The 27,843-nt window shown below is 45.5% G+C and overlaps 1 protein-coding gene across 3 annotated transcripts; it reads right to left on the bottom strand.

The window, feature by feature from the left end:
- Nucleotides 1-2,016: 2,016 nt before the first annotated feature.
- PTAFR (platelet activating factor receptor) lies at nt 2,017-26,915 on the bottom strand. Of its 3 annotated transcripts, none has more exons than XM_087446454.1 (3): nt 26,848-26,899; nt 19,496-19,572; nt 2,017-6,666 (listed from the first exon to the last, which is right to left on the bottom strand). In XM_087446454.1, the coding sequence occupies exon 3, from the start codon at nt 6,618-6,620 to the stop codon at nt 5,592-5,594; it is 1,029 nt and encodes a 342-aa protein (XP_087302580.1). In that variant the 5' UTR covers nt 6,621-6,666; nt 19,496-19,572; nt 26,848-26,899; the 3' UTR covers nt 2,017-5,591. The 3 variants fall into 3 exon arrangements, with proteins under 3 accessions (XP_087302580.1, XP_087302581.1, XP_014639550.1); XM_087446455.1 differs by lacking the exon at nt 19,496-19,572 and adding an exon at nt 24,602-24,662 and having other exon boundaries at nt 26,848-26,890; XM_014784064.2 differs by lacking the exon at nt 19,496-19,572 and having other exon boundaries at nt 26,848-26,915.
- Between the last annotated feature and the right edge of the window lie 928 nt (nt 26,916-27,843).

Here is a 27,843-nt window from a genome sequence, read left to right as displayed (position 1 = left end):
ATGTAAATTTAAAATCAGAATGCACAAAAAATAACACAACTTTTTCCAAGGATACACATAAAGTCAAAGATATTTATTGAATGCATTAGAACTGTTGTGGGAGATGAGACTGGAGAATGGTGGTGAAAGAAAATAACATTCATTCAGACAGAAAGATGTACAAGAGAAGGGTTTTGAAAAATGGAGGTTAAAAAAAATGGATCTACGGGGGCCGGCCCGGTGACATAGTGGTTAAGTTTGCGCACACTGCCTCAGTAGCCTGGGGTTTGAAGTTTCCGATCCCAGGCACAGACCTACACCACTCATCAAGCCATGCTGTGGCAACGTCCCACACACAAAGTAGAGGAAGATTGGCACAGATGTTAGCCCAGGGCCAATCTTCCTCAAGCAAAAAGAGGAAGATTTGCAACAGGTGTTAGCTCAGGACCAATTTTCCTCACACACACACACAAAAAAGGAAATGCATCCTAGTTCTACCAAGTGATTGCTGTGTGACCTTGGATAAGTCAGGCCATCTCCTTGATACTAGTTTTTCTCATCTGGAAGATGGAAGATAAGGACCTTCACATCCCATGTCATGAAGGATGTCTACGGAGGAAGTCAGTGTAGTAGAATGGAAAACGCATGAGATTTGGAGCTGGACAGACCCAGCCATTCACTGGGTGGCCTTGGGGAATCACTTCACTCTCTAAGCTTCTGTTTTAAATGAGGTGGTCAAGGCAGGCTTCACTGAGAAGGGGACATTTGAGCAAAGCCTTCAAGGAGGCAAGGGAGTGAGCCACACGGATATCTGGGGGAAAATGTAATTCAGGCAGAGGGAAGAGTCAGTTCTATCCACAAATAATGGTGTGACGTTGTCCTCACAGTGCCTGGCACATGATAAGCCATCAGCAACTGTTGAGTATTCATCTCTTTCCCTTCTCTTACAGAGATGTCAGGAGCCAGGTGACCACTTAATGCACTTAGAGCTTCAGCGACAATGACACCCTGGCTTCAGAAGTTCTTTGAAATGCTGCATTCATGTACACCATCCACCTTCAGGAGCGCCCTCCCTAACTGACCATAGGAGCCTCAGCCTGGAAAGAAGTCATTGCTGCCGGGGCTTCAGCCTGCATGGGGAGCACAAGAGCCCTCAAAGAGGACACTCGAAAGAGCAAGGCAGGGGCCCTTGCCAGCTACTAGTCCCCTCAAGAGACCCCTACCCCAGCATACACCAAAGCTAGCACAGTGCCTAGAGAGGCTCGGGTGAGGGTACCATCACAGCGGGGAGGAGAAAAGAGAAGGGACCCATATTTACTAAGGTAGGTCTGGGTTTGAATATTATTCTGCCACTTACTAGCTCTTTTACAAATCACTGAACCACTCTGAATGTCAATTTCCCCATTTGTAAAATGGGCATGAAAATATCAATTCTGTACAGTGGTTGTGAGGACTCAATGAGATACGATTTGTGAAAGAGACAAGCAAATGTTTGGGGCTTAACAAAAAGTAGGCCCCTTTCCCTCTGTACCAAGTGCCTGGGAGGCAGCCACTGTCTTATTCAGTCAGCCCCGGTCCCTATTATTTTATTCATTTCAGTGGGAATGGAATCACTTACCTTTCAGGGAGGATGTGAGGTTTCAGTGAGACAACAGATAAAAACTGTGCTCAGCATAGTTATTGGACCAAAACAGGTACTCCATAGGTGTTTTTTGGATACCCAGATGGATGGACGGATGGATGGATGGTAGGTGGGAGGATGCTTGCTGGCAGGAGGTCAGGGGAAACATAATTTGTATTACAGAAATACAAGTCTGCACAAAAATCAGATGTTTTACAAGGAGGTTTTATTATACCTGTTTGCAGCTTTAGGTCTCAAGCACAGATTTAACATAGATGAGTAAAGACAGGCATAAACACGCCCAGTTCTAGTCATCTGTGACCTACACTTACTGCTCTTGTGCCTATGACTCATCTCAATGAAGTGAGGGGCCAGTTCTTGCCTGTGCCAACATTCTCCAACGGAGATCACTGGCAGTTCCCTGGGGTAAAGGCTGAGATAAGGGGAAAATGAAGGGTGAAGCCTTGTTTACGTACAAGATGGCCTAGAAATCCTAATTGGTGATGTTTCATCTAAAGAATTACAACTCAGATTGTCCTATAATCCATGACACCGTTGCAAGAAACGAGAGACACAGATTAGCAGCCACTTCTGTGTTGGCTGCAGTCCTATGCTGTGTAATTTCCGCAATTTCTTAGCTTCTCTGAGTCCCATGTTCCCCTCACTAAGATGAAGAGATTGGACCCTCCCAGCTCCAAAATGCTCTGATCCTCTGAAAATCCCGGACATCTTCTTTAAAATGTCAACAGAAATATTTGTACAATTTTGATTAATAAAATAACTGACATGTAGCTACTTCAACCTCCTCTCTGAGTTCCAAAGACTGTAAATATCTTTTGAGTTTAGAGTTTCTAAAGGAATATCTTAGAGGCTAGAATCTCAAAAGTTGCATGAAAACTACTAATATCTTTGTCCTGAACTTTGGAAGAATATGTATTAAATTCCTTCTCTATTTGTCCCTGAAGAGCCTCCTTAAACCCTTTCAAAACAGGTGCATGGATATGTCAATATGTCTGTTTACACTACACCTTGGGAAAGCAGTAAGCTTTGGAGACAGACAGATCTCAATTCCAGGCCTAGACACATTGAGATTAAGATTCAGTTTCTGTCCCAAGACAGGGAAAACAGACATTGAAATGGATAAACTTCAATAACCACTGTAATTAAGGTATAAAAAATTTGGACTCTCCCAGCCTTAAAATGCTGCTAGAAGGAAGCCAATTACCCCGCCTGGAGAAAGAAAAGCCTGCCTATAGGAGGAATTCCAGGCTAGGTCAAAAAGAAGAGAAGACATCTGAGAAGGTCACAACCAGGCAGAAGTCACAGGGGAGTAAAGGTGGCTGGATTCAGAGTGGTGAAGTCAGCAGGACTGTAGCATGGACTACAAACTAAAATACTCCTCCCACTCCCATGGGCCCTGGCAGGGAGTGAGACCCTGGCCTGTGTGTTAGGGCAACATTCTGGGAGAAGCAAGGGAGCAATCACAAGTTACCATCTCGGGACTGTCAGAGTTACTCTTTATTGAGCACTTACTGAGTGTAGACCCTGTGCACTTTATACACAGCACAGCGGTGTTTCCTGAAGTGTGCTATGCAAGTCGCTGGGGCATATGAGGTGACTTTAGACAGGACACCAAGGATATTTTTATTTTAATAGCTATATGCTTTATATTTGTGTTTACCTTCTATGTGTAGTAGGTAATATTAGTTTTCATTTACAATTTAGTTATAAAGCATCGTTTTAAATTTAAGTTTTAAAAAGTGACTCAATTTAAAGAAAAATATTTATTATGTAAACATATAGATGGTACATAGATATTGCAAAAATTGTGAGAAGGGTACGTGAATGACCAAAATTTGAAAAACACTGTGCTTTAGCATATAAGCATTTATCTCATTCAGAGCTCTTTTGGTTGCAAGTAATAGATGACACCTCAAATCAGTTCAAGCGAAATAAGATAATGTATCCTAACAAGGGAATCTCACAGGACTCAAAAGAAACAGTGCAGATGTTGAGCCTCGAGAAGGGCTTGGCCTGGAGGAGGAGAGGCAGCAGGCCCCTGGAAGCACCGCCCCCTCCTCTCTCCAGGCTCCTGGGGTCTCCCTCTGGTCTCTGCTTTGCTCTGGGCATCTCCGTCTTCTCTCTGAACAGAGCCATTTTCTCTAATAGGCTCATACAGGTGGCCACCCATCGCCACCACCCCCCCACCAAGCCTCAAATACATAGACATACACTCACTCACAGCTCCAGAGTTTATGGATCGTCAGGCAAGAGACTTGCAGAGCCTGAAATAGCATCCCTGAATCTTGCTGCTTATTCCTGAGAGAGAGAAACCGACTGGCCCAACTAGAGCCAGATGCTCACCTCTCATCTATTCAGCTCCTATAGGAGGATTGAGGGGAACATGTTCTCAGAAAAAGGGAGAATCTGGGATGAGCAGTCACCCCAACCAAGAGGTGTCTGCTTCAGCATTCACCACTCATAACAACCCTATGAGGTAGGAAATTCAGCTCACAGTCCCTTGGCAGGAGGTGACAAAGCCAAGACTTGAACTTGGGTCTGAGTGACACCAAAGCTCTAGGATGCTGCACTATCCACCTGGTCACCATCAGCTAGTCCAGCCCACAGCGACCACCGCAGACCCAAGCAGGTTACTGGCCCATTGGGACACATTTATCAAAATCAGCAATCCAGTGCTTGCCTAGTAGATAGGAAATAAGGATCCCAACCTTACAAGGACTCTAGCTGCAAGCTAGGGAGATTTCTCAGAAGGATCATGGGGCTCTGGAAACCAGGGAAGGCTCTCCAAGCCCCAGGGTGTGAGGCTGCCAGGTTCATACTGCAGGTACTCAGCTCAGAGTGTGAGAGGAGGCTCATTTGAATACATTTGCCAAAAAGTCACAAGCAAGCATATAGAGATCCTCGGGAGAAGCTGACACCTCTCTTCTGCACCCAGAATTCAAAGTTCCTGTGGACCCTTGGGACTATAACTACTCCTCCCACCTCCTGGAAGCTAAATTAGGAGGGACTCACCAGAAAGTGAGGCAGGGGAGGAGATCTGACAGGCTCCTTCCACTCTGGAGACCTCACCCACACCCAGGCTCTTCCCAGCCTAAGTGCCCACTCCCGTGGAAGCCTCTGGGCATGGGGGTGCCTCGGATGACCTGAGTTTGGTTTTGAGGGGCCTTTACCCCACAGTGGGTAGCTGCCCCATAAAAGGTACTTCATCAGGGTCTGTTGTTGAGACAGACAGATGGATGTGCAGGTTGTGTCTCTCCCACTCTCCCAGAATTGACCCAGGCTTCAGGTGAGGCCTGTACAGAGAGACATATCTGCCTCGAGAAACAAGCTCCCCATCCTAGGTTTTGGTCTCTGCATGTTTTATCTTCTCTAGTCACCATTCAGGACAGATTGCTGAGTGAGTCAGGAGATGGTTCCACCGAGCCACTTCCCCTAAGAAGTGTCACAAAGACCTTGTGCCTGTGGGTGGAGACAGGGCAGCGCCATCCTAGCTCAAAAGTCTGCCCCAAAGATAATGTCACACAGCTAAGGGAGTGTCATTTTCCCAAAACCCACTTTTCTACCTTTATAGTGGTAAAGGGAATGGTTGCCCAAAACTTGAGGCCACACTTGCTTGGGGCTGCTGCCCTGGTAGGGTGAACTGGGTGGCTCAGAGTCTGCCCCCAAGGTCTGCCCCTGGTCCTGACATGCCTCCTAGACCTATCAGACTCATGGGTTCAGTTTGAGGTCACCGGCCAAGATTACTATGGCATGCGCCTAAAGGAGGCTGAAGGGGCTCATTCAAGTTCTAGATTTTCCAGCAGTCTGGCTCTGCCATCATCCCACCTTGGGGAGGTAGCCTCCATATCTAATGGACACCAATGCCCAGGGAGGAGGTGCCCAGACCACAGCAGATACTCCTTATTCTCCCGGGTTGGTCTGTGATGTCCATGGAGGAGAAGCCTCTGGGCCTGGCCCCAACAATCAGGGACTAATTTTTGAGGGAATTGACAGGGATCTGGTTGAGTGGCATGACCACTTCAATGCCCGTCTCCGTGGTGGCTAGGGGGCATTTCCGGCTGCTGCGAATGCTGTAAAACTTATCGGTGAGGTGCTTGCGGAAACTCTTGGTGAGGAAACAGTAGATTATGGGGTCTAAGACACAATTGGTGCTAAGGAGGCAGAGGGTGATCTGATGTGCATCGTTAATAGCCTGGTGGAAGTTGTTGTCCTGGAAGCCCAGCTCAGCCAGGGTCCAGGGCAGCTGCACCATGTGGTGGGGCACGAAGCAGATGATGAACACAGCCAAGACTGTGCAGACCATCCACAGTGCCCGGTGCTTGACTTCTGCGTTGCGCTGCAGATGCTCCGGTTGCATGAGCAGCTTGCGGATGATGACCAAGTTGCAGACGAAGATGATGAGGAAGACAAGGAAGAAGCTGAACACCAGGAAGATGTGGATGATGAGGACCGGCACACTGCCTTTCTCATAATGCTCAAAGCAGCGGGTGATGTTGCCTGAGCCGTCCTTGTTGGGCACCGTGTTGGTGGAATCCATGAATAAGAAGTACGATGCAGCGGCCACAATGGCCACCCAGATGACCAGGGACAAAAAGATGCCACGCTTGCGGGTGGAAGCCTGAGCGGTCTTGATGGGCTTTGTCACTGCCTGGAAGCGGTTGTAAGTGATGACACCCAGGAAGGCCACAGAGCAGTAGGTATTGATGAAGAAGCAGCAGCCAGTCAGGTTGCACAGGAACTTGGGGAAAATCCAGTTGCCCTGGTTGTAGTAGTAGACGACCCACAGGGGCAGGGTGAGCAAGAAGAGCAGGTCAGCCACGGTGAGGTTCACCATGAAGATCTTTATCTCATTGAGTTTCTTGGAAGAATACAGGTGGGCAAATACCCACAGTACATAGCTGTTGGCGATAAACCCCAGCAAAAAGATGATGCTATAAACAATTGGGAAGAGGGTGTATCGGAACTCAGAGTCCACACGAGAGAAATTATTTGACTGCATCGCTCTGGGCTGGAAGAGGCAGCTGGTTACAGGGTCCTGCCTGTGCCTGGAAGACCACACGGGAATTCTGGTTAATGAAGGGCCAACAAAGGACTATCTTATTTCATCAATTCCAAGACTACCATTTTGCACATTTTTAAAACCCTAAAATCAATGGCATCTTTCAATTAATTGGCAGCATTTTTTTTTCTTTCTACAGAAAATAATGGTGTGTTTCTACAATGGATCACATCTGAGATTCAATGAAACCCATGGCAGTTCAATTTCTTTTCTCTTGTTCCATTTAAAAATATAACTTTTTTAACTTCTTCACAGCAAAAGAAACCATCAACAAAACGAAAAGACAAGCCACCAACTGGGAGAAAATATTTGCAAATCATATATCCGAAAAGGGGTTAATTTACAAAATACATAAAGAACTCATACAACTCAACAACAAAAAATGAACAACCTGATCAAAAAACGGGCAGAGGATACAAACAGACATTTTTCCAAAGAAGATATACAGATGGCCAACAGGCGCGTGAAAAGATGTTCAACATCACTAATTATCAGGGAAAAGCAAATCAAAACTACATGAGATATCACCTCACACCCGTCAGAATGGCTATAATTAATGAGACAAGAAATAACAAGTGTTGGAGAGGATGTGGAGAAAGGGGAACTCTCATACACTGCTGATGGGAATGCAAGCTGGTGCAGCCACTGTGGAAAACAGTATGGAGATTTCTCGAAAAATTAACAACAGAAATACCATATGATCCAGCTATTCCACTACAGGGTATTTATCCAAAGAACATGAAATCACTAATTCAAAAAGACAGATGCACCCCTGTGTTCTTTGTAGCATTATTCACAATAGCCAAGACTTGGAAGCAACCCAAGTGCCCATCAATGGATGAATGGATAAATAAGATGTGGAATACTACTCAGCCATAAAAAAAGACAAAATCGTGCCATTTGCGACAACATGGATGGACCTTGAGGATATTATGCTGACTGAAATAAGCCAGACAGAGACAGTGTATGATTTCACTCATATGTGGAAGATAAACAAACACATAGATAAGGAGAACAGATTGGTGGTTACCAGAGAGGAAGAGGTGCAGGGAGGGCGAAAGGGGTAAAGGGTCACATACATATGGTGACGGATAAAAACTAGAGTATTGGTGGTAAACATGAGGCAGTCTATACAGAAGCTGATATAATAATGTACACCTGAAATTTACACAATCTTATAAACCAATATGACCTCAATAAAATAATTTTAAAAATATATATGTACATACCTTTTTATTCTTTGGCTTTATCTATTTATGGTGCTAAAATACATGAAAATTTATACTGTAAAATTTTTAATTTTCTGACAAAACTTGTATATTTTTCTACTGATGAAATTTGAAATAAAAATTTTGATGGTAAAATGTTCTATATTAAAAAATAATTTATGTGCTTATAAAACATTGGGAAAATACAGAGAAGTAAAATACTTGTGTCACTCAGGAAATGAAATACTAGCCAGTCATTAGAAAGAGTGAGTTAGATCTTATTGTACTTGACATGGAAAGTTGTCCCCAGATAACATTGTTAAGGAAAAGAAAACAAGTTGGTATGACGCCATTATATATGCGTATATGAATAGAAAATGATCTAGGATACACCCCAAAGAGTTGACAGTGGTAAGTAACCACTGGGAAAGTGAAGTGGGCTTGGTAGGAAGTTTATTTACTTTGTACTTTTGTTTGTTTGAACTTTTTAGGAGCATTTATTACTCTAGCAGTTAAAAAATTTTAAATATAATTTTAAAAGTATACAGTGAAGAAACCCAGTAGACAATACTTTAACCAAATGATCAAGATTAACCTCATCATTAATAAGACATGTCAACAGCACATACCCCTGATATGATGTACTGAAAAGGACACAACATCACTTCTCTGGTGTTCTTGCCAAAAATGCGTAATCTCAATTTAGTCATGAGAAAACATCAGACAAACCTAAACTGTGAGACATTCTACAAAATGACTGATCAAAAGTGTCAAGGTCACAAAAGACAAGGAAAGACTGAGGAACTGTCATAGATGAGAGACTATTAAGGAGACATGTGACAACTAAATGTAATGTGGGATCTTGGATTGTATCCTGGCACAGAAAAGACCTTTAAAAGAAAAACTGGTGAAGTTCAAATAAGGTCTATAATTTAGTTAGTATTGCATGAATGTTCATTTCCTGGTTTTGATCATTTTATTCTGGTTTTGTAAATTGTGAACATTAGCGAATGTTGGGTGAAGGGCATACATGAACTCTCTGTACTGTTTTACAACTTTTTTGAAGCTCTAAAATTATTTCAAAGACAAAAAGTTTTTTTTGAAATATATTGAAGAAGATTAAAACCAGCCATAACCTCACTACCCAAAGTCCGGCCCACTTTCAACAGTTCTTTGCCACCACCCACTCTCCATCAGAACTAGTCGCTCCTTCCTCTCCCCTCTTGTTCCTCCCGCTATGTTGCTGTCACATGAGCTTGGAAGCCCCTCTGATGTTTTGTTGCAGCTAGTGGGGAAGGGATGGCAAGAGACTCAGATGGAATTCAGCAGGGCCCTAGGCTATCATATATCATAATGCAGTGAAAAGAGCCCAGAATTGAGAGTGAGAAGCAAAGAAGATAATTAACACTTTGGAGCACCCCTTTTGGAGCCAGGCACCCTTCTAGGTGCTTCCACATGCACACCTCATTTGAGTCTCACAAAAGCCCTTTGAGATAGGAAGTAAAGTCTCCCTTTTACAGAATAGGAAACTGAGTATAGGGTGGTTATGTGACTTGTCCAAGGTCACAGAGCTGTTGAAGGATGGAGCCAGGATCTCAAACCAGCTCTGTGTTCGTTTGTCCATTCACACCTTCATCCAACAAATGTTTCTGAGCACCAACTGCATGTCAGGCTCACTGCTAGGCACAGAGATACAGGGTGAACACGACCAACAGGGCTCTGCACTCAGGAAAGTTACAGTGTCATGGGGGAGACAGACAAAAGCAATGTAAACAAACATAGTTGCTATGCAAAGAAAATGGGGCGCTGATATGGAGAATAAAAAAAGAGATCTACTTAGAAAGGAGATGACATTTCGGTTGATGCCTGAAAGAGGAGCAGAGGAAGATTGTTTCAGGCAGAGGTATCTACATGGGTCCAAGACTGAGGCAGGAAAGAACTTGGTAGGCTCCAGGAACTGAAAAGAGGGCCACCTGACGGCCCTTGTCCTAACCTCCAGCTGCCCCTCTACCCTCATCTCGCGCCACATTCCCACCAGGCTGCAGCCAAAATGGACTTCCCAGGTGGGTCTCCGAGCCAGTCCAAACTTTTCCTGCCTCAGCCTCTACACACACCCATGCCGCTGCCTTGACCATTCTTCCCCACCCGCACCCCACTTCCACTTGGCTATGCCAACTCATGCTTCAGTTCAGCTCCCCTTGAAAACTCCCTGTACTTCTTCGTAAATCTTAGCACAGTTGTAATCACATTCGCATTTGATTGCACTTGATGTGAGCACGAGGTGGAGAAGGACCTTATCTGTCTATTCAACACTTTTCCCAGCACCATGAACCAGTAACTGAAGGAATGAGTGATAAGCCTTCCTCTTATGACCATTCCTTAGGGAGCCCCGGAGCAGCAGAAATGCTTGAAGAAGCCTATGGATCCTTACAGGTGAGTTTAAAGAAACAACGGGGTCTAATTGGAATTTTGTTCATTGAGAAAATTTTTGTGCTTTGCCCCCTTTAGTGTGGTGGTGGTTTGTCTATGTTAAATTAGATAAATAGAGGTTCCATTATTCCAATAAATCATCGTGATTCCTTTAAAAACAAAAAACCCACCCTCAAGTCACATTGTCAGTTGCATAGTTGATTTGAGTTACAGAGTTTTATGCTGCTTCCGCAGCAGCAAAATTGCTAGCTTCTACTCGGCCGGGACCTCATCCACTCCTAAAGGTAATCCCGCCATCTGATCCCATAGCTCCAGGATAATAGATTTCAAAGGGTGGTCTGTGGAAATGAGAGAGGAGAGAGGAACATCTCTGAGAACTTTCAGGGGATCCATGACATCAAAACTGTTGTTATAGTAACACCAAGAGATTATTTGCCTTTTTCACATTTGCACTGATGGTACCAAATGATGAGCAACACTGCTGGCTCCTTAGCACAAGTCGGGACAGCGGCATCCAGCAGTAGTAGGCGTTATATTCTTCACAGTCACGCACTCAGTGTAAAAAAATTTAATTTAATTTTTTAAAAAGCCAATTTCACTTTAAAATGTCCTTGATAAGGCAAGGAAATTATTGACTTGATTAAATCTTGAGTACACATCTTTTTAATTTTCTGTATGTCAAAATGGGAAATACCCGTGAAACACTTCTCCTGCAGACTGCAGTACAGTGGTTGTCTTCAGGAAAAGCACTCACGCCATTGTTTGAGTTGAGAGCTGAGGTTTTTTTCGGTCACCATTATCACTCGAAAAAATGACTGCACACTGGCTTTCAGACTTGGGTATCTGGCAGACATTTTCTCAAACATGAACGAAGTGAACCTGTCACTTCAAAGAAAACAAATGACAGTATTTGTTGCCATAGATAAAATTTGAACTTTCAAGAGAAAATTAGAATTTCTGGAAAACTTGTATCTGCCAGCATGAGCTTGACAGCTTTCCAATACCTAAAGAATTTTCTGATGAGACAGGTGGTGATATCAATGAATGCAATTTTTTTGATATCTTATAATGACAGGTCAAGATGTGAAAGAGCTACACAACTCAGTGAACCCATATTTTTCAAAGGAAGAAGGCATAATATTTCAAAATTATGTGTAGGTAAAAGATTCAAAGGGCAAGCTAGACCAATACATTGCAGAGTAACAGATCACAAAAAGTTCATTGGTATGATTCAGTTTCCACATTGCAACTAACCTTTAAGAAACTACCATTTGTGAAGCTTTGATGTAGTATCAAAGAAGAGCATCAACAATTATCTGAAAAAGATGTTAAAATATCCCTGCCTTTGCAAACAAACATCTGTGTGAGGGCAGATTTTCTTTGCACACTTCAGCCAAAACAACATATCACAACAGACTGAGCGCAGAAGTGGATATGAGAATCCAGCTGTCTTCTATTAAATCCAACATTAAAGAGATTTGCGAAAAATGTAAATCAATGTCACTCCTCTCTAAATTGTTTATGTTTTGAAATTTTCAGTTATTTTTACTAAAAATATTATTTATGTTAACATGGAATGAGTTTATTACTGGTTTTTATATTTAAAAACAAAAAATTTTTAGAATGTCTTAGTTTTAATTTTGAATATTGTAACTATTGATAGCTATAATCCATGTAAACAAAAACTCTCTGGGGGGCCGGCTCCGTGGCTTAGCGGTTAAGTGCGCGCGCTCTGATGCTGGCGGCCCGGGTTCGGATCCCGGGCGCGCCCCGAGGCACCACTTCTCCGTCCAACGCGAGGCTGAGTCCCACATACAGCAACTAGAAGGATGTGAACCTATGACATACAACTATCTACTGGGGCTTTGGGGGGAAAAAAATGAATAAATAAAATCTTTAAAAAAAAAAAAAAAAAAACTCTCTGGGGCCCTCAATGTATTTTAAGGATGTAAGGAGATCTGGAGACCAGAAGATTTGAAAATTGCATCTCTACAATCTCAGCCCTGCCCCCTTTCCTTTGAGCCCAAGATGCCAATTCATCTAGGACTAGCCTAGTTTCTTTCTCCTGCTGGACCCTCAGGACTTGGGGGACCCTGATCCTGTGGCCTGAGAGAGGCAGGGAGGCAGCCCACTGCTGGGCAGTGAGTGGTGCTCACTCTGGGTCTTTGAGGAAGTCATATCTCTACCCACCCCACCCCCTACCCCCACTGCTAAGTCAGTCCCTTCCTCTTCTTGGGTTTAGACTCCAGCTCAGTGGGGTGGGGGCAACTATCCTCTGGAAACTATCTTTCTCCAGCCAGAAGACTTAACCCAGGACATCCTCCTGGACTCTGCCCCCGTGTCATGCCTACCCAGGCCTGTTGAGAAAGTCTTCCTACCAGGAGCAGCACTAGGGTAAGGCTTGTGAGACGCTCACCTGGGTGCAAAATTTAAAGGGGTGCCTAAAACCTCAGCAATCATGATAAATAATATTTTTTTAAGATAAATAATATTTTAACACAATATTTTAAAAAATCAAAATCAGTATTACTGATTCTTCCTTTTGCCTCAGGCTTTAATATGACTCTGCCTGGCACTATTATGATCCTGTCTTCATTTAAAATTTTGGTATTTTATTCATCATGAATTGTTTTTTTTTGCATTAATTGATTTTCTAAAAAATCTTTTCACTATGTGAATGGGGCACACATGCAGATTAACCCAACTCACCCATTCAGTCACTCATTCATGCATTCATTGGACAAGTACTCACTGCTCCAGGCCCTGGGCAGAGTACTGAGGCCTCAGAGAACAGACCTTCAGCAGCTCACAGACCCTTTTGCAAGAGAGAGATTCAGAAATCAAGTGATAAGTGTTATGATGGTGGAGGTTCCAGATGTCAGGGTAATTCTGAGATCATGCCCCCAGCCCAGACTTGATCATCAGGAGCGACCTCCTGCCTGTGTTGAAGGAAGAGAAGGAGTTAGCCTGATGAGGAATCCTGGGCAGAGGGGACAGCATGCGCAGAGGCCTGGAAGAATAGGAAAGGATGTATGTTGTTCTCAGGGAACTTGAGACATTCGGTTTGGCTAAAACTTAAAGTGTGAGGTGGGGTGAGGAGAGACAGGGTCTACAAAGTAAGCTTCAGTCAACTTAAGAAGGGTCTTGAATATTAGTCTAAGGAGTTTGTGCTCGATTCTGCAGAAAATGGGGAGTCACTGAAGGATACGGAGTGTGGAAGTGACAAGGCTGGATCTGGGTTTGGGAAGATGGTTCTGACTGCTGTGTACAGAATGAACTGGAGGGGCTTCAGACCAGAGGCAACGAGACAGCCAAGAGACACCTACAATTGTCTGCAGGGTCGGAGGAGGCTTGGACCATAGCAGAGAGGATGGAGGGAAATGGATGGCTATGAGAGTTATCTGAGAGATGGCGTGGACAGAACTTGGTGATGGATGGGATATTGGTTGATAGAAAGGGAGGAGTCAAGGACTGCCAGGTTTCTTGCCCAGATGATTGGGGCTGGCGTGGTGTCTATCTTCCTGGAGATGACACTGAGAAGGAACAGTGTGGGATGAGGACAATGAATTCACTTGGGGATCTATCACGTTTGGAGTGCCTGTGAAACATCCAGCAGGATCCAGGGTTAAACCCTGAAGAACCCAACATTAAAAGGGAAATCAGAGGAGGAGAGAAACCTATGAAGGAGGCAGGGCCAGGCTGGTCAGAGAGGTAGGAGGAGAGCCAGGGGAGCACCACGCGGGAGACCTAACAGAAGAAAGTTTCAGGAGTGTGGAGCAAGTGGCCAACAGTGTGAAAAGCCACAGGGAGACGTAGACAGAAAAGCAAACACTGCACGTAGCAGCATGAAATCTATCTTCCGCGATCAGAGGGAGAGCAGCTTCCGAAGCACAAGTTGAGGAGTAAGTGAGAGACGAGGAAGTAGAATGTCAAGTTCTCATTCAAGAAGCTTCGTTGAGCAACTAAATGTTGTGTGTGGACCTTGTTTGTATCCTGATTCAAACAAACTAGCTGTAAAAAAATATTTGTGGGGCCGGCCCCGTGGTGTAGCGGTTAAGTGCGCGCTCCTCTGCTGGCGGCCCGGGTTCGGATCCCGGGGGCGCACCGACACACCGCTTGTCAGGCCATGCTGTGGCGGCGTCCCACATAAAGTGGAGGAAGATGGGCACGGATGTTAGCTCAGGGCCAGTCTTCCTCAGCAAAAAGAGGAGGATTGGCATGGATGTTAGCTCAGGGCGGGTCTTCCTCACAAAAAAAAAAAAAATTTGTTAGATAATTGGGAAAACTTGAACATAGACTAAAAATTCGATGGAATTATGAAATTAATGTTAATTTTGTTAGGTATAATAACTATATTATGATTACATATTTTTTTATTTTTTAATTCCTTATCAATGAGGTACACATACTGAAGTATTTATAGGTGGAATTATACAATATCTGGGCTTTGCTTTAAAATATTCCAGGAAACATCTGCCTGCAGGCTAATCTCCATCTCAGAGTCAGCTTCCCAGAGTCAGCTGTGACACACTCAAATCTGTCAGACCCCAGAGCCGCCTCAGTCCGCATGGCCTCCACAGGAGGCCCAGCAGTGGTCGGCTTCTTCTTTCCAGATACAGGACCAGAATCAATGTGGGGAGTCTTGGGTGGAACTCCTGCCTTTGCCCAAAGCCTTGCCCTTGGTGCCTCCAGTACCATCACCCTGGCTCTTCCTACTCCTGCTGCCTTCCACCCAATCCCAGGTCCTGGTCCCCCATGTGACTCCCATTCCCTTGGCCCTCGTCCCACACTTAGTACCCAGCTGCCCCTTTGCATCAACATAACCCTTGAAATCACCCAAAATGTAACCAGCCAAGTCTCCTCTGGGTCTGAGGGCTCACAGCTCCACGCCTTTATTCGTGCTTCCCTCCCTCTCTCTGCCTGGCTGACTGTTGATCATCCCTTAAGACTACTCAGGCCTTCTTCCCTCCAGGTAGTTCTTCCTAAGCCTCCCTGTCTTTCACACCCTGCCCTCTGCCCCCAGGTCTGGTTAAGGGCCCATCCTCTGGGCTCCCATAGCTCATGGCTTCTTATCCCACTGAAACTGCCTGTGTATGTCCTCCTGCAACACTAGACCAAAGCTCCTGGAGGGCCGAGATTGTGTGTATCCATTCACCTGACAGTTATTGACATCCTGCTGGGTACCAGGCACTGTGTTGGGGATACTGCAGGAATAAAACAAGCAAGATTCCTGCTCTTGAGGAGCTTACACTAGTCAGGGAAATCAGACAAGAATAGGTAGAGAGATAAATGAACAAGGTAATTTCAAATTGTGATGAATTCAGAAAAGAAACAAAAATAGTGACATGATGAAGATTGAGTGAGGGGCTGCTTTAAATAGAGTGATCAGGGAAGGCTTCTCAGAGGAGGTGACATATAAACGAAACCAGAAGCAGATTTACCACGAAGCCAAAGAAGCTTAAACTTCAAGGCCCCCTCCCAGGCCTTATATCTAATTGTATTTTTGTAATTTAGTATCTTTTCTTCAAAGAGGGCCTCCCAAATTGTATAAGCTTTAGGGTCCTGCAAAACCTATATCTTCCCCTGGCTAAAATCTAAAAAGTGAGAAGAAACAAATCAAGAGAAAATCTGGAAGAAGAGTATTCCAGGCAAAGGATATCATGTGCAAAGAATCTGTGGTGGGAATAAGTTCGTCATATTCTGAAATGGAAGTAAATTTGTCACGTTCAAGAAACCGAAAGGTCAGCGTGGCCCTCGGGGAGTGAGAAATGAGAAGAGTGGGATGAGATCAGAGAGCAACAGGCTCCAAATGGCTCCTAAGCCACAGGAAGGAATTTGGATTTTATTCTATGAGCATCGGAGAGCTGTTGGGGTATGTCAAGCAGGTGAGTAACATAATCTGACTCGCTCTGGCTGCTGGGCAGAGACTAGATGGTAGAGACAAGAGTGGAAGCAGAGAGACCAGTTCAGAAAGTGGCATTTTCAATTCCTCTCTCCATCCCCAGAACTCGGCACAAGCTTGGCCAGAGCAGGAGCTTGGTACACATTTGTCAAGTGAACAAATATCTAGTAACCAACAAGATTGACCCCTTTGCGAGGGCTGACTCAAGAAGACGGCAGAGGCCTCATCTGTCCAATGACATGAGAGCACCAGTGGCTGCCTGCTCCCCAGAGAAGCCGCCACACAAAACAGTGTGAGCCCTCTGCAACCTCACGACTCCAACTGTGGTCCTTGGACCAGCAGCATCAGCATCGCCTGTGAGCTTGTTAGAAATGCAGAATCTTGGCCTCCACCCAAGACCTGCTCTATCAGAATCTGTATTTTAAGAAGCTCCCCAGGTCATTCACATGCCCACTGAAGTTTGAGAAGTGCTGTGCCTCAACACACTGCCAGCCACATACTTGCCTGACCTAACTCCTTCCATGGCTCCCCATGGCCCACGATGTAGTCCAAGGTCCTTTCCCACCTCATCTCCTACCAGACTCTATTACTACTTACCCTCTACTCCAGCCTCACCAAACTTCTTGCTGCTTCTCTGAAAACTCCATTTCTCCTCAAATCTCTGTGCCTTTGCACATGCTATGGCCCCTACTGAGAGTGCCTTTTGCCTATTGCTTTACCTAGCAAAATCTTACTCATCCTTTAAAACCTAATAAGAGTGCTTCCTCTGGGACGTCTTCCCTGATTGCCCCAGGAGAACGAGTTGCCTTCCGTTCTGGGTCGCCATGGTACTGGGTACATTCCTCAGTGTAGCACCTGACACAATACGTTGTAAGTATTGATGTCTGCAGTGGTTTCCTCGCCAGGCAGGGAGCTTCTTGAAGGCAAGGACTGGATCTTTTTTATCTCTTTATCCCCAGTAACAGACATTGGGGACTGGATGAATGAATGTATCACCAAGCCCTTGACGACTATTCAGAGGAAACTGGCATGAAGGAAAAGTGTCTAGTCTCTCTGGAGGAGGCATAGTAGGGTGGGGAGAACAAGGCTTCTGGAGTCAGAAAGATCTGGGTTTATAGCTAGCTCTGCCATTTACTTGCTGTGTCACATTCGGCAAGTGACTTCACCTCTCTGAGCCTCAGTTTCTTCATCTGCAAAATCATCTGCAAAAACCACCTAACAGTGGTTCCAAAGATAAGCATACAAAGTGGCCACAAAAGGCCAGGCCTCCTTCTCCCCATTGGCCCAGCCGCTTGGAGCCAGGAGAGGGGACTATGGGTCACCACTGACCCCAGGGGCTCTGACCCGCATGTTGCTTTTCTGCCAGCTCCAGACAGCGCCTTAGGCTAATGCCAACGAAGCTTTCAACAGCTCAGGAAGGGAATGAGCATATGGAGGGAGAAGGAGGAGACGGCTCAGACCATTCATCTTAACATGAGCGCACGGTTTCCTGATGGATCTAGGCTGGGCAGCAGGCCCAGGCCCAGTACTCAGCTGGGGGTAGGCTAGGGAGGCCATAAATATTCATGGAGACAAGAAGAATTCTGCCACCTGGATCTCCAACCCTCTGCCCTGCAGAGCGTTTAGCCCCAACCCCCACTCTGCCTACCATTTCCAGCCAACCCCCACTCTGCCTACCATTTCCAGCCCGTCTGGAAACATTCTCAGCCCCTAGGGAATCTAGAGAAAGAGCTCCCATCCTCAGTTGCACAGTCAGAGGGGAGGGACCAGCAGGATCTGGCCAGAAGGAAGTATTTGCTGGTTACTTCCCCAGTGCAGACTGTGGGTTGGGAAGTTGGGTTTACCAGTCAGATTGGCCGCTAACATTTGTGGGGCCATTTGGGGTCAAGAGTACAACAAATGTCTAAATATTTATGAGCTATAAAATCAGTCATGTCCAACTTCATGTGCGTCCCATGCACCAGCAGCTCCTCACAGCCCCACAAGCCTGGGGGTTCACTCATCAAAGAGCGGGCACTAGAAGTGGGGTGTGGGAGGGGCGCAGGCTCCAAGTGGGCACTCCCACGTGGATCCAAGGACTCCTTGCTCTGTGGGGAGGGCATGACTGGAGGGGACCAGAGCCAGCTCACCCAAGCTCAGGGCATTGGGCATCACTTACTAGTTAAACGCATAGACACTTCTTACCAATGATCACATTTCTTCCTCAAATCAGCCTTGCGAGGTGAGTTTTACGAAATGCCCATTTTCCCTGGGAAAAAAGTGAGATCAAAGAAGGAAACAGAATTGTCCACAGTCACACAGCTGGGAAGTGGCCAATGGGATTTTGAACTCCAAGGCCCGTCCTATCTCTCCTAGGCCAAGCTGTGACCTCTGCTGGAAGCAAACCACTCCTTGGCCAACTCGTCCGCTCACGGACCTGTCATAGCGCCTAAGAAGGAGCTCCAGAGGCTGCAAGTCCCCAGGAAGAGATGCCTTTGACCTGGGGACCTTGCTTTTACTTTTGCTCCCCAAAGTTGGGAATTGAACAAGGCAAAGGGAGGGGAGGGTCTGCTCTGCACCCATCTTACTCCTGCCAGGCAGCACTGGAGATGGAATCAAATCCTCGTTCAAACTCTAAACTCACCCAGGACTCTGAGTCTCTGTTTCCTCATTGGTAAGATGAAGGTTTAAAAATGGGCCTAAGAGAAAAGGAAATTAAGAAAACAATCCCATTTATGCATCCAAAAAAGTAAAATACTTAGGAATAAACTTAACCAAGGAAGCAAAAGACGTATACTGAAAACTGCAAAACACGGCTGAAAGGAACTAAAGAAGACAGAAATAAATGGAAAGACATGTCGTGTTCATGGATTGGAAGACTTAATATTGTTAAGATGTCCATACTACTCAGAGCAATCTGCAGATTCAATGCTCTATCAAAATCCCAATGGCTTTTTTTTTTTTTTTTGGTGAGGAAGATTAGCCCTGAGCCAGCATCTGTTGCCAATCCTCCTTTTTCGCTGAGGAAGATTGGCCCTGGGCTAACATCTGTGCCCATCTTCCAATGGCCTTTTTTGCAAAAATAGAAAAAAGCAATCTTAAAATTTATATGGAATCTTATCCAAAGGACCTCAAATAGCGAAACAATCTTGAGAAAGAAGAACAAAGCTGGAGTCCTCGAACTTCCTGATTTCAAAATATATTACAAAGTATAATAACCCAAACAGTCTGGTATTGGCATAAAGACGGATACATAGACCAACGAAACAGAATAGAGAGCCCAGAAATAAACTCACACATATACGGTCAAACGGGGTGCCAAGTCTACACAATGGGGAAAGGATCATCTCTTCAACCAATGGTGCCGGGAAAACTGGATACCCACATGCAAAAGAATGAAGATGGACCCTTATTGTACACCATATACAGTAGTCCCCCCTTACCCACAGTTTCGCTTTCTACAGTTTTAGTTACCCACAATCAACTGCAGTATGAAAATATTAAATGGAAAATTCCAGACATAAACAATTCATAGGTTTTAAATTGCACACCATTCTGAGTAGCGTGATGAAATTTTACACCATTCCACTCCGTCCTGCCTGAGATGTGAATCATCCCTTTGTTGGATCTCCCACCATCCCCAACCATCTACATTGTCTGCTCCTGACATCCAGCCATCCACATCATCGTGGCTCAATGATCCTCCTTGTGACAGATTGTCAGAAGGCAATAGTAGCCTAACACTACGTCACAATGCCTATGTCATTCACCTCACTTCATCTCATTAGTAGGCATTGTATTATCTCACATCATCACAGGAAGAAGGATGAGCACAGTACAATAAGACATTTAGAGAGAGAGACTACATTCACATAACTTTTATTATAGTATATTGTTATAATCATTCTATTTTATTATTATTTATTGTTAATGTCTTATACTGTGCCTAATTTATAAATTAAACTTTATCATACATATGTATGTATAGGAAAAAACATAGTATACATAGGGTCCAGTCCTATCCATGGTTTCAGGCATCCACTGGGAGTCTTAGAACGTATCCCTTGCAGATAAGAGGGGCTTACTGTACAAAAATTAACCCAAAATGGATTAAAGACCTAAATATAAGACCTGACACTATAGAACTCCTAGAAGAAAACATAGAAGGAAATCTTCGTGACATTGGAATGGGCAATGGTTACTTGGGTACGACACCAAAAGCACGAGTAACAAAAGCAAAAATAGACATATGGGAGGGCAGGCCTGGCGGCACAGCGGTTAAGTACACGCATTCCGCTTCGGCAGTCTGGGGTTCGCCAGTTCAGATCCTGGGCAGGGACCTACTCACTGCTCATCGAGCCATGCTGAGGCAGTGTCCCACATAGAAGAACTAGAAGGACCTACAACTAGGATACACAGCTATGTACTAGGGGCTTTGGGGAGAAAAAAGAAAAAAGAGAAAGATTGGCAACAGATGTTAGCTCAGGGCCAATCTTCCTCAAAAAAAAAAATAGACATATGGGACTACATCAAACTTTAGCAAAGGAAACAATCAACAGAGTAAAAAGGCAACCTACAGAATGGGAGAAAATATTTGCAAACCATATATTGGATAAGGGGTTAATATCCTGAATATATAAAGAACTCTTACAACTCAATAACAAAATAAATGAATAAGTAAATAAATAAATAAATAAATGATTAAAAATGAGCAAAGGACTTGAATAGACATTTCTTAGAAAAATATATACAAAGGGCCAACAGGCATATGAAAAGAGGTTCAGCATCACTAATCATCAGGGAAATGCAAATTAAAACCACAATGACATATCTCCTCACACCAGGCAGGATGACCACTATCAAAATAGCAGAAAATAACAAGTGTTGGTGAGGCTGTAGAGAAATTGGAATACTTGTGCATCATTGGGAGGACTATAAAGTGGTGCAGCCATGGAAAACATGGAGGTTCCTCAAAAAATTATAAATAGAACTACCGTATGACCCAGATATCTCACTTCTGGGTATATATACAAAAGAATTAAAAACAGGATCTCAAAGAGGTATTTGTACACCCATGTTCATAGCAGCACTATTCACAATAGCCAAGAGGTGGAAGTAACCCAAATGTCCATCAACAGATGAATGGATAAACAACATGTGGTATATATGTATAATGGAGTACTATGCAGCCTTTAAAAGGAGGAAATCCTGTCATATTCTATGATGTGAATGAAACATGAAGATATTAAGTGAAATAAACCGATTATAAAGAGACAAATACCACATGATTCCACTTAAATGAGGTCTGCAAAGTAATCAAACTCATAGAAATGGAAAGTAGAATGGTGGTTGCCAGGGGCTTGGGGGAAGGGAAATAGGGAGTCATTGTTCAATGTGTATAGAGTTCTAGTCATGGACGATGAAAAGTTCTAGAGACTTGTTGTACAACAATGTGCATATAGTTGACAACACTGTAATGTACACTTAAAAATTGTTAAGAGAGTAAATTTATCTTATGTGTCTTTTACCAGAATAAAAAAAATAAATTTAAAAAATTGGCCTGAGAGATGGCAGATTTGAAAGTACATTGTATATTTCTAACTTGGAATCATACGGCTCAGCTTTATGACTTAATAGTTGTGCAACCTTTGCTAAAATTGTCTCCCCTCTCTGGGCCTCACCTGTAAAATGGGGACAATGACACATCTACCTTATGGAGCTTTTGTGAGCATCCAGTGAGATAAAGGATGTAAGGTATTTGGGAAGGACAGTGGTTAAGACCAGACTCTGGAGTCAGACAAACCCGGCTTCAAATCCTGCTTCTGTAAACATCCTAGCTTCATGACCATGGCCAACCACATCACTCTCTGAGCCTCAAGTCCTTCTCTTGTAAGTGGAGCTGATCATATTCCAAGCACAGATCTCCCCAGAGTGGTGTGAAGAGTCAATGAATAATGTGTGTAAAGTGCTTAGCACAATTCAAGGTATTCACGCTCAACAGCTCTAAAAAGCTGTATCTACAGGAAATCCAGACAACCTGCTGATTAAATCAGATCAAATGTTTTTCAAAACAGCACCACTGTCATTGCAACTGCTCAATCAAGCTCACTCCAGCTTGAAGCCACCCCCATCAGGCTTCCAGATGTTTCATTAACCCTGAAAGCTTCTGGGAACCAGTCACATTTTTTTATAGCAGTTGGGGACAGTTGGCAGAATGCTATCAGCCAATTCTTGCCCAAGACAATTATTTGAACCTCCATGAGCCTCTGTTTATTCATCTGTAAAAAAAATAGTATTACCTGCCTCATAGGCTAGTTGTAAGGATTAAATAGAAAATGCCTGATCCATAATAAGAGCTCAGTGATGTTGGCTACTGTTAGTCTTACTTCTCTACCCCAGACAGAGTTAGAGGTGCCACCTCTGGTTCGTATAACACAACACATCACATTGCATTATAGTGGCTGTTGACTTCTCTTTCCTTCTGGGTTATGAACTCCCTGGGTAAGCCTTCTGGCATTTCATCAATACGCATCATAGGGCTTCCTACACAGCAAACCCTCAAGAAATATTTACGAAATAGATATTCACACACACAGAGTCACACTATCCCTCATCCTTCACTTCCAAACTCTTACTCACCAGCCTCAGCCACTCCCAGCCCTTAGATTCCCTGGGACCACCAAAACACCACAGTTTAATCATTTCCCTTCTGTGAGTCCTAGTTTACTCATCTATGCAACGGGAATAATATTAACATTGACCTCACAGGACAGCCCTGACGTTGAAGGCAGATAAACCTCCAAAATGCTTGGAATATAGTAGGTGCTTAATAAATGAGTTACCTCCTATTCTGACCTCCCCTGTTGCTTAACATTTGTGCCCCAGCCTGGCCATGCTGGCCATACCCTCCAATGATTCCCCTCACTGGAGTGGTTTCATGACCATTTCTCCAAGAGGTAGAGGGATTTGAGTGGCAAATTAAGGAAGCAAGTATGCTGACCTCTGGGGAATTCTGCGCTGGGCTCCCCACGGTTTCCAGTACAAGGAGCCTAGCATCCTGCCGGGTAGATTTATTGGTGGATGAATGGAGCTCCTTGTCTGGGGAGAGGTCAGAGACAGGGTCTAGGGCCCCAGAGACGGCAGTGGCCTGAGTACCAGAGTTTCCCAATTTTCCTTTCTCACTGGGGCCCCTACCCTGACCCCAGGTATGTATGTTACACTGATAAGACTCAGTCTCCACTCAGCTGGCCTAGGGCATTCCGTGGAGGTAGGGGACCCTGAGCCCGGCCTGGGTCTCTCCTTCTGGTTCCCAGACACTCAGATGGTTTCTGTCTGTATGTCAATCTCCCCCTTTCTTGTGTCCTGGAAGTGGGCCAGGGCAGGGAGGAGGGAGTGGGGAGGCGCTTTCTATTCTGGGCTTCCGCAGAACTGAGCACACCCCTCTGTTATACCAGGAACCATCCCAACTACATCTTCCCAGCTTGGGAGCTCCTGAGTCCTGCTGATACCCTTGTGGGAACCCAGGGCCTGGCCCAAGGAAAAACGTAAGTGTACGGGGCACAGGCCCTGGGGTCACACAGACCCAGCTCTGCACCTGGCTCTGCTCTTTCCTAGCTGATCTTTGGCTCTCATAGCCTCCCTTTCTTCCTTTGCAAAATGGTGATAATAAAATCTTCTTCACAGGGTAGTTGTAAGAGCAGAATGAAGCAATTTATGGGTGCAGTTATTGGTCAATAACTGTGAGCTCCTTTCCGCCCCTCGGAACATATTTGTTGAATGAATGAATAGCAAACAAATCAGCCATGCGCTGAACCAGCCACAGCTCCTCCTTTGGAAGCAGCAACTAAGGGTGGCTGAAGAGAAATCACAAGAATTGAGATCAAAGGATCTGGGCTCTGGCCCCAGCCGTGCCACCCACCATCTTGAGCTGGCCTAGGGCATTAGGCCCTAGCTGAGCCTCTTCTCAGCTCTAAGCCTGGGGATCTTTATCTGCAAAATGCACCCTCCACCCCCCAAGCATTGTTGTGAAAAGGAAGTAAGATTGTTGGAAGTGATAAAGGGTTTGGTAAACAGTAAAGCACTTGGTAAATCGAAATGGATTTTATAAACTATAAAGGGAGCTGCACAAATTTTTGACATGCTTTTCCCATCAGCTAGCCAAGCTCAACTGCAAACCCAGGCCCTGAGGGTCCCCCTCCTGCAGAAATAAGGCGACGGGTAGGAAGGGCTGCTGAATGGTGATCAGACCCCCACATATTCTCCTTCTTTCTCTCTTTCTCTTTCAGACACACACACACACACACACGCACGCACGCACACACACACACACACACGCATACAAGCACAGAGTCTGGCTCTAATTCCCTTTAGCTGGAGACACAAGGGAAGAAAGATGTACCAACCTCTCAGCTGCTTTTGTTGATGCTGCTGCTTCTGGGAACTGCTAGGCTGTACCAGGCCCACCTGCAAGTTATACATGTTCCAGGCACATGTGGATACAGCCAGAGCCAACTCCCCAGTCCACCTCACACAACCACAGACACAGACACACACAAAGATACGCCAGAGGGTTCTCTCCCCCCGCGCCATGCAGCCAAGGAACCCAATAGCGCTGGTCAGAGAGGCGGCTATGCTGGGAGCCCAGCGTTTGCCCTTCTGGGAACGGGCTCCACTCCTAACCCAGACAGGACCCGTTAGGGAGTGCTCCTAGGTTACAGCTCTGCTGTCACTCCTTCCTAGGCCCACCTGTGGGGAGGGATGGGAAAGGAAGGGCTGCCCCTAGAAAAGAGGAGCACCCCCTTCTCTTTGACAAGGCCTTGTTCACAGGCCTGGAGTGGGGAAGAGGAGGTCTCTCCATGAAGGTCTCCCTATAAAAGGACAGGCAGGATCCCAGCCTCTCATCACACCTTCCTCCCTCCCCAATACCAATCAGGAGGAGAAACTCAGTCGTGGAAGCATGTTTTGTCACTAATGCCATGGACTGTGACTTCCTTACCAAACCTTCATTGGACAGATGGGGACATTGAGGCAAAGAGAAGAGAAACGATTTGCCCAAGGTGACAACAGTATCAGGGGCAGAGCTGGGACCAGATGCTGGGCCTCTGGCTCACTGTCCATTCTCTTCCAAGTACAACAGACTACTTTATCATTCATCTATTCAATTCATATTCTTTTTTTTTTAATTTATTTTTTTGTGAGGAAGATCAGCCCTGAGCTAACATCCGTTGTCAATCCTCCTCTTTTTGCTGAGGAAGATTGGCCCTGAGCTAACATCCATGCCCATCTTCCTCTACATTATATGGGACGCCGCCACAGCATGGCTTGACAAGTGGTGCATTGGTGCCTCCCCGGGATCCGAACCTGTGAACCCCAGGCCGCCAAAGCAGAGCACGCGAATTTAACCACTACACCACCAAGCTGGCCCCTCAATTCATATTCTAAGATTATATATGGGCCAAATTCTGTGCTAAAAGTAAGGATAAAACAATGAACAAAACAAATTCCACCTTCTTAAGGCATTTACAGTAAGAATTACAGTGTCGGTATCGGCAGTAACACATTGGCTCACGTTTGTGTAGCATCTTACAATTGACAAAGCGTTTTCCCACCTGGCCTCTTACTTCATCCTCCCCACAAATCCTCAAGACCAGTCCTTTAAACTCCCATCTACAAAGGAGGAAAGTGAGGCTCCTGAGGTGCCCAAGGTCCCAGCTTATAAGTCAGAGCTGAAATCAAAACCCTTGTGTCCACCTCAGGCCCAGGGACATTTCTTCACCTCCAGAGTGGGCGTCTTTCCCTAGCTGGGTTGTCGGTATCTGAAGGCAGGGACATCTCTTTCTTTTGCTTTCCCAGCACGGCCACACACACACACACACACACACACACACACACACACTTTCCAAGCACTGGAACACAGCTGTATATTCGGTCAGAGCTAAATTAGAGCTGCCTGAATGCTTGGGGAGAGACTCTGCTGGTTCCTCATTCTTCCCAGCTAATGGAATGTCTGGAGCAGCTCTGGGTCACCAAACCCACATCTGGACCTCCTGCCAGCAAAGGACAGAGGGGTACAAGCGTGTGCTCTGTCCCTACCACCTGGGACCTGGTGGGGGAAACTGGTTGTGGGCCAGGCCCTTTGAACCAATAACCTGGTTGGCTTCATCATCCCCTGGGGACACCTAGCATCTAGTAAGTTCCTGAGTACACAGCCCTGTACCTGACCCTTTATCTGTCCTGACAATCCTGCTGGGGAGATGGCATTATGCTCATTTGACGATTTAGGAAACTAAGGTGCAGTGAGGTAGTGCACCTCGGCCAAGGTCACACCGCTCGTAAAGTAGATGGCATTCAGCTCCCTGAGACCTAGGTAGCCTCCCTCTCATCACCACCTCCCAGTGGGGTCTCTGAGGTCACTTCAGCACTGCCTTGGTCTCAGAGAACCAAAGAGAGCTGCTGGGAAGATTTCCTGAGAAGTTTGGTCATGAGGAATTCTTTCTAAATACGAGACTCTGGGCCTGAGGAAGATGTCAAAACAGTCCCTTAAAAACAGAACCACCATTTGCTTAGGCACAATCCAGAGGCATGACCTTGGTCTCCTGAGGACATTCTCATATCCCCTTGTCCAGCCAGGGCTGGGTCTCCCCCTTACCTGTACCAGAGGCAGCGGCTACAGCTGTGGGATCCGAGTGTCTCTGTCTGCAGACCCAGCCTCTGAGCTGTCTGGAAATTGCAGAAGTGAGGAAACAGAGCATGCCACTGCCAAGTCACCCCCAGGAGGAAATGCCGTGACCCTAGGGCCTCTCCAACGGATGCCACGGGAACCTCCGAGTTGGGTCACCCAGGCCCCGGGGACTGCTCAGAGGGTTCTCACAGAGCAAGGGGCAGAGTGGGGTGTGGGCAGTGGCCACCATGCCAGGGAGCTGGAGTGAGAGAAAGAAAAAGCAAAAAGAGAGAGAAAGCAAGACGTGAGAGAGCGTGCACTTGAGAGAGAGAAACTGAGCATGAGAGTGAGGAAGAGGAGAAATGAGTGACAGAGAAAACAGAGGAAGAGCGGCAGAGAGGGAGTCAGGAGAAAAATGAGAGATGGAAGGAGAAAGGTATATGGAGAAAGACAGACAGATGTAAGCAAAGAGAGAGCAGGAAAGGGAGGAGGAGATATAAGGACAAAAATCAAGGGAGTTAAAAGAGAAAGAGGCGACAGACAGCAAGCGTGTGCCTGTGCATGCGTGTGTGTGCAAGTATGTGTCTGTGTATCTACGGGAGTGAGAGAAAAAATGAAAGAAGAGGGAGAAGGAGGAAAGGGAGCGACGGCTAGAATATAAAAAGGATGCGAAGGGAGGAGCTCAAAAGAGCTGCTGTGGTCAGCGGCTGGGCATCCCTGGTAACGAAGAAGCACAGAGCCCAAGGAACCCGTGGGGACAGAGTGCTCTGGGGCTGGGGGAGGAGAGGGCGTCACAAGACCCTGAGCAGGCGTGTGGCAGCACGGGAGTTAGTGGGAATAAGTGAGGGTGAATAGGTGTGGGCAACTGAGGGAGTAAACACAGGTGAGTTTGTGTGTGTGAGTGTGTGTGTGTGTGTGTGAAAGTCAGTTGGGTGGAGGCATTGTGTGTACACAAGTAAGGGATGGGCCCGAGCTCCCTGCCTC

The sequence above is a fragment of the Ceratotherium simum genome, chromosome 22 (genome assembly GCF_057802395.1).
Source record: "Ceratotherium simum simum isolate JZ-2026a chromosome 22, ASM5780239v1, whole genome shotgun sequence".
In the NCBI taxonomy this organism is placed as follows: domain Eukaryota; kingdom Metazoa; phylum Chordata; class Mammalia; order Perissodactyla; family Rhinocerotidae; genus Ceratotherium; species Ceratotherium simum.
The sequence above is the reverse complement of the archived record's forward strand: the minus strand, read 5'-3'. Positions and strand labels throughout refer to the sequence as shown.

Bases quoted from the DNA above. Each gene is read 5' to 3' on its own strand.
- PTAFR (XM_014784064.2), bottom strand. From the start codon at position 6,620: ATGCAGTCAAATAATTTCTCTCGTGTGGACTCTGAGTTCCGATACACC.